The sequence below is a fragment of the Necator americanus genome, chromosome III, assembly GCF_031761385.1.
Source record: "Necator americanus strain Aroian chromosome III, whole genome shotgun sequence".
NCBI classification, from domain to species: domain Eukaryota; kingdom Metazoa; phylum Nematoda; class Chromadorea; order Rhabditida; family Ancylostomatidae; genus Necator; species Necator americanus.
In genome coordinates, this window is record NC_087373.1 from 296,082 (window position 1) to 307,041 (window position 10,960).

Consider the following 10,960-nt stretch of genomic DNA (forward strand, 5'->3'; position numbering starts at 1 on the left):
CGACTTTTTACCACAGTCACGGATGCGCGTGCAAAAGCTTGAAAATGATACTGTTAAAATTTACGTGGAGCAGTATCCTGCTTGTGAATAAACCATTTCCAGATTTTCCAACAAGAGGTCAGTGTTAGTTCATGCGAAACTTCTGCTAGGACTTAAGAGAATATGATTCGTTATAGTAATGCCTAACGATGCGCACTGCCGAAAGCATGAGAAACCTCAATGCGATGCAACAAATCGAATATCAGCAACTCACCTTTAAGTCATCTGCACGAATATCGTAATCGTTCAAATTTCCATACCTAGTATGAATTGTAAGCATGAAATTTGTAACATTTTTTCTTCATGTTTGAATCAAACAGAAAAAGCTGTTTCTGTAAACAACAGTTCTCATCAATTGATAGTGAAAAAACAGCACTCTTAGAGATATTTCAAAGTTGGTGGGAATATTCGTTTAATCTCATTGTGATGAATCTTGCATGGTATTGTCAAGGAAACGAAAAAGAAAGAGTCACCGTGCTATAATACCGCGCATAGTCCTCTGTACGTGTGTGTGTGTGTGCGTGTGTGCGTGTGTGTGTGTGTGTGTGTGTGTGTGTGTGTGTGTGTGTGTGTGTGTGTGTGTGTGTGTGTGTGTGTGTGTGTGTGTGTGTGTGTGTGTGTGTGTGTGTGTGTGTGTGTGTGTGTGTGTGTGTGTGTGTGGTGTGTGTGTGTGTGTGTGGTGGTGTGTGTGGTGGTGTGTGGTGGTGTGTGTGTGTGTGTGTGTGTGTGTGGTGTGTGTGTGTGTGTGTGTGTGGTGTGTGTGGTGTGTGTGTGTGGTGGTGTGTGTGGTGGTGTGTGTAGTGGCGTGTGTGGCATGCGCGGTGTGTGATATGTGCGGCGTGTATGTGCGGTGCGCGGAATGTGGAGGGTGTGGTGTGTGCGGTGTATGTGTGTAGAATGAGGTAAGTGTAGAGTTTGGCATGTGCGGCGTGTATGTGTGTATGTATGTCGACCTCTGTTTCAAATTATCTATGGCTCTCTAACACATCTTCTTTCGTGTTTTTTCCATGGGAATAAAGAACCGCAAAGAAGGTTTCTAAGTAGGATACAGCGGTCAAAAATAAAAATAACAGGATCGTAACAGTCAGCTGTCAAATACTAACAAAACCTTGCAAACAAGAAGATCGACCGTCTGGTGCTTTAACAGACGGTGACAGAACAGCCTTCGCTGTAAAAAAAAACGTTGTTCCATCACTGCTATGTCTCATAGATATTAATCCACGGAGCCAAGGGAACTTCTTAAGCATCTTCCACGGTATGAATACAAATGTATCGTAAGCGTTTGTCGATACCGTCTTTAATCTATCAGCGGTATCACCGGCTCCTCATTAAGAGAGAGGAAAAAAGATAATAATAACATTCAACTAAGGACAAACTTGAAGGCCTCCAAGCCATCTATCGCAGATACCCATGTACACAAATCAAAAATAGGATTTGCAGAGCATGGATATGCTGGTACACTGCATCTCATACCACATTCATTCTCTCCAAACCTTAAGAGCTGCGGCCGTGCACTGCGCACGATCACTACCACTACCAAGAAAAAAAGAACTTACCGAAAGCTCCCCCATTCGCTTTTTCAGCTGGTCGGCCATAGTCGATGAGGTCGAACTTGACTTTTTCGTACCAAACGTACTGTTAGACAGCTATTCGCTAGAATGAATGTGATTTTAGTAAGGGAAGTACGGAAACAAGTAGATCCATGAACGGATAAACAACACAAATTCATCCGCAAGAAACCACTGGTGGATCTTCGACCCATCCACGGAGAAGTCTCCTGGCAGAGGAACAAAGATCCACCACACCGAACCTTAGTACGAAAATATCGATAACAACTCACATAGAGCAACAAGCACGACACGAATGTTGCAAAAGAACTGCCGCCAAAATAGGCGGGCACTATTGAACGCCACTTGACATCGACTGACTGGTTGGTCATGAGACAAAAGTGCTACTACGGTTTACAGTTACTAATTGCACATTGGTTAGTTTCTATGTCAAAATGATGCTTATGAAATAGAAGGAAGGTATAGGTCCATTTTTTGCGATTTATTTTAAGCCATGAACTGTGCGAACATCTGAACAGTGTTCTGTTCCTGATTTTTGTGCGACCTCCGCGATCTGCGCACTATCTCCGGTGTTTTTACTGACGGACATTGTCCTCGATCAGCGATTTTGTAGAACTCCGGCATGTCTGATCCCGCTTCTCGCCATATGAATAGCAATTTACTGGGTCAACTATCTGCAAGAATCACCTATCCAACGTTCCTTCATCTTCGCTTAAGAACAGTGTACATTAACGCTTCGGTCAATGCCGCACATTTTGCTCTACAATCGTTATCGATTATGCGAAGACATGAAACGAAAGTACGAAGGAGAACCAATGTTATGGGGGAAAATACTTTGTTCTCGCCTAATATTAGGGGTGCGAATCAGATAAGAAGGAAACATTTCACTAGCAAATAAGCCATCTCGCATTTGCGATTCCTTTTTTTATCGATGAAAGTACTAAATGATATGACTTAGCCGCTCACTTCTAGTATGCTTGTTTTTAGAGAGTCACAACGCTAGAGTGTTAGTAGTAGTAGTAGTAGTAGTAGCAGTAGTATCCAGCTCTATCTTCCTTTTCTTTTTAGTAGCTTTCGACCCAACATACGGTGGATCCTCAAAGACTAATGCTTAGGTTTTAAGGCCTTGGCTGATTTAACTATTCACTTTCAGTGATGAACTGCTAATAATGAACTATCACCTTCTCAAATGGAAGACCAATTTGGTAGTTAAGAACGGTTCTCGTGCTCTAAGAATAATTTATTGCGCTCTGAGCGCTGTTCGAGTACAGTTCTATCAGAGCAGCGTTGAATGGCACCCCAAACCTTTTTTCTTAAGATTCTTGACGAGCTTGTATAACAATGATACACGAGCTAGGCTGCCGCGAAATCTCGGTTACAAACGCACATGCTTGAAGAAGTCGGTGTTTACGGAACAGCGCGTAAGAACGTCGACATTTGCAGTAACAATCAACTTGGGAATTGCCAACGTCTTTTACAGCAGTTCGTAAACGTTTAGATTTTGGAACGCGTCTTGGCTTATACAATGATACAGTGCCAGCCGGTGACCCAGCTAGTGTTTTTATCCTCCCATAAAGTCTGGTACCAATTTGTCCACCCCGGATATGAAAGACCTGGTTGGCATTAGGTTTCGAGCCATCGACCGTGCGGCTACAGCGGACCTCTTGCTGGTTGTGCTACATCGGAACGTGTCTATGAGGTGAAGCACAAATAGAAGACGCAGTTGAATTGAGTGCCCTATCTTTTCAGCGGATCGGAATTGTCAGTTTCGACCGCGGTTTTGCCATCGGCATCTTCTCATTAAAAAATGAAAATACCTCAAGTGATGTGAAAGTGAAATGACGTTATTGTATTAGCATTTCTCAGTGAGAAGTTGTCTAAATGAAACAATTTTGACAAAACCGCGTTCGAAACACACAATTCTGAGGACAGCCTAAGCATTTTAGCTAAGACTTAAGTTTAGCTTCCTCTCTGAATCTTAATGACCATTCTTACTCGTGTAGTTGCGCCGTTGCGGCAAAGACTCAACAACTACTACTGGCATTGTGGTGTTGCGCACGGCTCCCACTAATAGCCAGTGTAGTTGCGCCGTTGCAGTAAAAGCTCAACAATTACTACTGGCATTGTGGTGTTGCGCATGGCTCCCACTAACAACCAGTGTAGTTGCGCCGTGGCGGCAAAGACAACAACTATTACTGGCATTATGGTGTTGCGCACGGCTCCCACTAACAACCAGTGTAGTTGCGCCGTGGCGGCAAAGACAACAACTACTACTGGCATTATGGTGTTGCGCACGGCTCCCACTAACAACCAGTGTAGTTGCGCCGTGGCGGCAAAGACAACAACTATTACTGGCATTGTGGTGTTGCGCACGGCTCCCACTAACAACCAGTGTAGTTGCGCCGTGGCGGCAAAGACAACAACTACTACTGGCATTATGGTGTTGCGCACGGCTCCCACTAACAACCAGTGTAGTTGCGCCGTGGCGGCAAAGACAACAACTACTACTGGCATTATGGTGTTGCGCACGGCTCCCACTAATAGCCAGTGTAGTTGCGCCCTTGCTGCAAAGACTCAACAGAAACTCTTGTAATTGGACCCTAGTGTTCAGCCTGCTAACGACTACTGCAGCTGCGCCAAAACTTAGCCAACGGTCTTAATTACAGATAGCCTTAACAGCAAAATAAATTAAACTAGAAAGACCATTAGTGCGTTACATGAAGCGGTTACTTGGTTTTTTCACAGCTTCATCTCTACACAAAAGTACTTTTTTTGTTTTTTCACATCAAACTGTTCTCATGATTAGTTTCCTTTTTACGAACTAGTTTACGGCTCGAAATCAATTCCTACTAATAAACGAATGCAAAGGAATTAGAATCACTTACTAGTTAAGGTATGAAGTGCTAGACTGCTTGAACAGAAAACTCGACGTTGCACCTAAAATATTATAAAAAAAACTGTTAGTTTGCAAACGGTTGTCGTAGGAATACAATATCGCAAGAAATATAGTCGGGACAAAATGACATGAAGCACGATGCAGTTGCGTAGGCGGTTGCGCTCGTAGCGGCACGGTGCAGATGGCGGTTGGAATCGAGGTGGGACCATCACAAACTACAACAATGAAAGATGTAAGAGATCCTCACTTGATCCTAACCGCTACGCTCCATCGCACCCCTTCGAGCGCAACCACTTACGCAACTGCACCCTGCTTCATGTCGTTTTGACCCTACTATACATCCAAAATTCCTCATTTATAAGCGGTCAATAGAACCACATCCACAATTTGTTCCTCTCATCAATAGTCGATAAATCTACTGCATGGTTTTTTCATGCACCAAGTTCATTAAAGGCATCACCCCACGAATCTGAGGTGGTACGGATTTCAGGCGGAGTATTCTTAAACGGGATAGTAGATTATGGAGAAAGAGGGGAGAGGGGTGATTCCGTCCATTTCTTCCCAACTGCCGTAAAAAACGGTCCGGAAGAGGCGACGCGTGCAGAGGGCTGGCGCGCTCCAATCGAACTCCTTGTAGAAAATAGAGCGCCGGAACGCTCGAAGCCGTATCGTCCGAGGCGTTTTTCACGGCAATTAGGAATAAATGGACGGAATCACCCTTCTCTCCATAATCCACGATCCCGTATACGAATACTCCACCTGAAATCCGTACCACCTCAGATTTCGTGGGGTGATGCCTTTAACACAATATTTGCTTCACGCTAAGTGGCAGAGCGGTGGCAGTCGATCGCGTTTCACAACATCCGTACTGAAGCTCCAAATCAGCGCCCATAAAAATAACACTTTGAATCCATGCACTGGGAGAAAATGCAAATGAAGAGGGTTAGATTATCGCTAACAAACATTGTATTCGCTATCATCGGTAGAAACAAGACCAGAGCTTTCCGGTGTTGGGAGCAAGAAATCGATTAAGGTTAAGAGTTGTAGATGGTTTGTCGATATCAGACTCATTACATTCAAGAACATTGATTTGCCCCATTCATCATCTTTTTTTCATGGCCAAAAGTGAGGAAAAATAATTGACTGAAATGGACATTTATGAGAAGAGCGTGAATCAGAAACGGAAAGTTTTGATTTCTCTTCAATTTCAACTCCACTGCCAAAAAAAAAACCTTGGAAATGAAATTTAGATAAGAAAATATTCCTTAAAATAATCATAAATTAATGGAACTTCAAATCGTTACAGTTTGGAGTCTAACTAGTTTTTAATTAGTTTCCTTATAAGTAATATTCACGCAAAGTTAATCTTCTTTCGAAACTCACCTCTGGCGCTTTGAGGCTGCTTCCAGACGTTCAGGATTATTGACGTTGGAGCGGGAAAAAGGAACCGTCGAACACCGCACCACAACGGTATGGACGTCGATATGACTGCTTTGGGTTCGAGAACATTCGGTTTCCTATTGACGAGGCTTTTGATCTACGATCTAGGACGCTCATGAACATAACCTCATAACGGATATTTTTTAAAAACAGTTCCAAGATATGTTTGGATGCTTGTAATACAAGCAAAGTTTTTCCAATATAGTAGGTGATTAGCTCTTTCACGGATAGCCTGCACCGCTGTTGCTCCTTTTCCCGGCGATCCAAATCATCGGAACCTGTTTTGACCACGGACAACGTCAATCAACATCGATTCTTATCAACGGTTTCTGTGTGTTCACAAAAGATATGATGACTCAGGATTTCTTCCCATAATTTATTGTAAAATAAAGTGATTAAAGAATAATTTGAGAATTTGAAGTCCTCGGTACAATTCAGAGCTATGAAATAAATCGGCAGCGTAGTCTTATCAAGGAAGGGTCAATGTCATGCCAGTCTAATGAAATGAAGCGTGATTAACGTCCCTTGCAATCAACTTAGTTTTAAATCAAATGATACCATTTGGTTTGTTTTAGAAAAAGAATTGCAGGTGATCATTCTGAATCAAATTTAATATAACCAACATAGCCATAATATGTGATTTTCTAGTCAATGACCTTGGAGGAAATGCACATGGGACCTCAGCTTCTACGTCAATGGCAGATAAAGTAAGATAAATAGCAGTAATCTTAGGAGATCTTCACTGTGGGTGGTTATTTTGAGGTTGTCGATGAGATTAAAACTGCTGGTGGACAAGCAGTGGCTAACTACGACAGTGTAGAATTTGGCGAGAAGATTGTAAAAACCGCCATTGATGCTTTTGGCCGAGTCGGTGGGTAAAGTAGTCAATTTGTGGATCATTCGGATAAAATAGTTTGCAGATATTGTAATCAATAATGCTGGGATTCTCCGTGATGTTTCGCTTGTGAAAATGACGGATCTCGACTGGGGTGAAGGGACGTTCTTTGTCAATGAACAGCAATGAATTGTAACCTTATTCACTTCCAGACTTAATCTTCAGAGTACACGTGAAAGGAGCTTATTCCGTGAAGAAGACAGCCTGGCCTTATATGAGGAAACAGAACTACGGGCGAATTATTGTGACGTCATCAATTGCGGACATCTATGGGGACTTCGGTCAAACTAATTACGCAGCTGGTGAGTTTAACCAAGCAGAATCTCCGGAGACAGTTCTCGTGTGTCTTTGGATGTGGCTATGGATGATTTGTCAAGGGCCCGTAGCAATCCTTAGCAATGACACAGACAGTCATTGGCGAGTCAGTTCTAAAAGGGTGGTTACCCTAAATGAAAACTAATTCAAGCAATTGACGATCTCTTTACCAATCCTCTACCTGTTTTTTGTTTTAAAAAAAGTTTCCAACTACAAGACCAAAGAAGCAGTAAAGTTGTGGATCTTATTCAAAGAAAGCTACTGAACTAAACTACCAAAGAGCAAAAAAAAAGTGAAATACTTTACTTTTTTCGCCCCCCTCGCTGATGGTGCTCATTACATTTTGCATTGTCAATTTAATATCCAACGATTGTAGATAAGTCGTCTGCTACTTTTTGCACCTGGTTTATTAACGGTATTTCCTCAAAAACACCGAGAACTCTCCTCTAAAGTGATGCCTGATCTATCTTCAGAGTATATTTTGCAAACCAATTCCGTTGACAGCGGTATCAACCAGGTAGTAAGTTTTATCTCATAGAATAAGCTTAATTACCGATTTAGGAAATTATTTTCCCCAGCTGTTTGCTGTTTCTCATCAGTTCACTTCACTTTCCCTTCGACAAGGGCTACTACGGACTCACGTTACTGTAAGCTTCCTACTGAAAACCGCAATATTCTTGCGAAGATATAAGTTCGTATAGATGCTTATGTCAGTTTTTAAGCGAAGTCTGCCCTTGTTGGATTTTCCAACTCACTAGCTCAAGAAGGAGCAAAATACAATATACTTGCAAAAACAGCAATCCCAGCAGCCGGATCTCGCCTAACTCAAACCATACTTCTAGAGGTGTGTTCTTCGCCAGGGAAAGCCAGCATTTGAGCTGATTTCATAATTTTTCGTCCATTATCGAGGCCTTGAAGCCGGAATATGTTACTCCAATGGTTGTATACCTCTGCCACGAGTCCTTCAACGAGAGCTTTCTAAGCCGGAGCAGGGTGGTATGAAACATGTGAGTTTTACTACTAAAGATCTACTGAACTAATAGAATATTTATTTGAGCATTTTTTGGTGAAGCACTATCGATCAGCTGAAAAAGTCGTCCGTAACGCGAAGGCTGAAGATTGTAAGAACTTTCAATATTCTTTCGACACTCAGCTCCAGAGGTTTTTTTCTTCGAATCCAGCGATTTCAGCAAGATCCTGCAGATGTGAAAAACATAAAAGCAATTCTATTTCAATTTCTTCTATATATTTTGACTGTAGCGCTTCAGAAGCAGTAAAAACACAAATTTAGAACTCGACTTCAAGGGCTCATCCCCACCGGATTAAGGTGATGTTAAAAATGAAAAGAGGCCTACAGTTACTGTGACGGTCTCCGGCGATGACTTCTTCGATATAGCTAATGAAAAGCCAAACTCACAGGTGATACAATCAATGTCATCAATAAAAGAAAATATTATTGCAGGCCAGATCAAAAGCGAAGAATTATGAATTTAGGCATTCATGGGTGGAAAACTCAAGGTGAGAGGAAATGTGATGCTTCGACAAGAACTACAGACAATTCTGGAAAAGAAGAGGAAGTCGAAGCTCCAGTTGTTGACTCTTCAGATTCGTTAATTATTTCTAATCGAGATAAAAACAATAAATTGACATAATTTTGTACTAATTGAACACTACATAAATCAGTAATCTGACAAGCTTCTATTCCGTTACTGATTTGATTTAGGGACAAATCCGCTGTCCATTTTGGCGGACAATTTCTAACAAACATGTACTGATTTTATTACTATTGGCAGAGCAAGTGAAAGTTTCGTGCTATGCAATTTTTTTAGTATACGCGAGGAATGCGAGCGTATACAATAAAATCGTTGAATTGAACGGTTATTTATTTGCCTCAGTCGTCTTTTTTGCCGACTTTTTACCACAGCCATGGATGCGCGTGTAAAAGCTTGAAAATGATACTGTTAAAACTTACGTGGAGCAATATCCTGCTTGTGAATAAACCATTTCCAAATTTTCCAGCAAGAGGTCAGTGTTAGTTCATGCGAAACTTCTGTTAGGACTTAAGAGAATATGATTCGTTATAGTAATGCCTAACGATGCGCACTGCCGAAAGCATGAGAAACCTCAATGCGGTGCAACAAATCGAATATCAGCAACTCACCTTTAAGTCATCTGCGCGAATATCGTAATCGTTCAAATTTCCTTACCTAATATGAATTGTAAGCATGAAATATGTGACATTTTCCTTCATGTATAGATCAAACATAAAAAGCTTTTCTGTAAACAACAGTTCTCATCAATTGATAGTGAAAAAAACAGCACTCTTAGAGATATTTCAAAGTTGGTGGGAATATTCGTTTAATCTCATTGTGATGAATCTTGCATGGTATTGTCAAGGAAACGAAAAAGAAAGTCATCTTGCTATAATACCGCGCCTAGTCCTTTGTGTGTGTTTGTGTGTGTGTGGCGGTGTATGTGGTGGTGTGTGGTGGTGTATGTGTGTGGTGCTGTATGGTGGTGTGTGTGTGTGGTGGTGTGTGTTTGTGTGTGTAGTGGTGGTGGTGTGTGTGTGGTGGTGCGTGGTGATGCGTGGTGGTGCGTGGTGGTGCGTGGTGATGCGTGGTGGTGCGTGGTGGTGCGTAGTGGGGCGTGGTGGTGCGTGGTAGTGCGTGTGGTGGCGGTGGTGGTGTGTATGTGTGTGTGGTGCTGTGTGGTGGTGCGTTCTGGTGTGTTTGGTGGTATGTATTGTGGTGTGTGTGGTGGTGTGGTAGTGTGTGTGTGGGTGGTGTGGGTGGTGTGTGCATGTGTGTGACATGAAAATACTCTATAATAATGCAAAAGACTTTACCGGTGAGATGACGAACTATGGCCATGCATCTGATAGGCGAACGCTCTACCGCTAGACGACTACCCAGTGTTATGCTTTCATGTATGTTGGCCCTGATGAGACAAGTCTTTTTTTGTCATATGTTAGTGAGGGCAAATGAACTTTTATATCAATGTATGCTTCCAGATTTGCAAACTGTCACGCTATACAATAATGGGTTTATTCTGTCACATGTGTGGGTCTGTGAAAGTGTGTGTCTCAGTCAAGAAATTCCAGAAATAGAGGGAGATGGATGCCATGGCGTCGTTTGGTGCGCTGGACCTCTAACGCGGTAAAATTGGGCGAGACGGGTTCTACGGCGTAGAATTCGTGCGCCGGAGCCAAATAGCATTAAAATGGGGTAGGACGTGTCCCACGGGGTCAGAATGGTGTGCAGGTGTGAGAAAGCTATAGAGGGAGGAGAGACGGATTCTACTGCGGCGGATTGGTGAATTAGAAGAAAACCGTAAAATCTTTCGTCTATGCTTAAATTCTCTGGTAAAAACATCGAAGGAAGCGTTGATAGAAAAAAACAATTCTAATTCTACAAAAAAAATGTCGCTACTGTTATTTCCTATTGATAAGTGAAGGCGAGCGAACACCAAAAAAGGCCGAAGTCAGGCTTAAGCCGGACGTTCGGGCTGATATTTGAAACACATTATTTTGAATTTGATGCCATTACAACAAATTTGGACAGAAAAGCAGCACTGTCATAAAGTATCCTCATAAATCCTCTGTACTATAACTTGAAGTTTCTGGAAAATTGCTCAAATTTGACTTGCTTATTAAACGGACGTAAATTCGGATGATGGCTGTTACGAATGTTCAGTTTCTCAAATTACTCCTCATCTAAATTATTCGATCAGCTTTGTAATCATCCAGCCAGGTCCCAAGTATACTGTACATCAATTCAACTAAGTGCTGTAGCAGATACATGAAAA

General features: G+C 42.1%; 3 protein-coding genes across 5 annotated transcripts; 1 reads left to right on the forward strand and 2 right to left on the reverse strand.

The window, feature by feature from the left end:
- Nucleotides 1–1,685: 1,685 nt before the first annotated feature.
- RB195_008165 (uncharacterized protein) lies at nucleotides 1,686–6,253 on the reverse strand (the record flags this gene model as incomplete). Its single annotated transcript, XM_064194551.1, has 4 exons — nucleotides 1,686–1,692; nucleotides 4,493–4,544; nucleotides 5,887–6,020; nucleotides 6,222–6,253. 4 exons carry the CDS (start codon nucleotides 6,251–6,253, stop codon nucleotides 1,686–1,688), a joined length of 225 nt encoding a protein of 74 aa, XP_064045696.1.
- Nucleotides 3,675–4,121, reverse strand: RB195_008166 (uncharacterized protein; the record flags this gene model as incomplete). The annotated part of the gene is made up of 1 exon (XM_064194552.1): nucleotides 3,675–4,121. One exon carries the CDS (start codon nucleotides 4,119–4,121, stop codon nucleotides 3,675–3,677), a length of 447 nt encoding a protein of 148 aa, XP_064045697.1.
- A 241-nt stretch (nucleotides 6,254–6,494) lies between the features above and the next one.
- On the forward strand, nucleotides 6,495–8,767 carry RB195_008167 (uncharacterized protein; the record flags this gene model as incomplete). 3 transcript variants are annotated; one of them, XM_064194555.1, is made up of 7 exons in its annotated part: nucleotides 6,495–6,507; nucleotides 6,592–6,650; nucleotides 6,706–6,814; nucleotides 6,864–6,942; nucleotides 7,004–7,140; nucleotides 8,481–8,572; nucleotides 8,648–8,767. In XM_064194555.1, the coding sequence occupies 7 exons, from the start codon at nucleotides 6,495–6,497 to the stop codon at nucleotides 8,765–8,767; spliced, it is 609 nt and encodes a 202-aa protein (XP_064045698.1). The 3 variants fall into 3 exon arrangements, with proteins under 3 accessions (XP_064045698.1, XP_064045699.1, XP_064045700.1); XM_064194553.1 differs by lacking the exons at nucleotides 8,481–8,572; nucleotides 8,648–8,767 and adding exons at nucleotides 7,876–7,999; nucleotides 8,063–8,069 and having other exon boundaries at nucleotides 6,864–6,932; nucleotides 6,991–7,140; XM_064194554.1 differs by lacking the exons at nucleotides 6,495–6,507; nucleotides 6,592–6,650; nucleotides 6,706–6,814; nucleotides 6,864–6,942; nucleotides 7,004–7,140 and adding exons at nucleotides 8,152–8,160; nucleotides 8,226–8,274.
- Nucleotides 8,768–10,960: the final 2,193 nt, after the last annotated feature.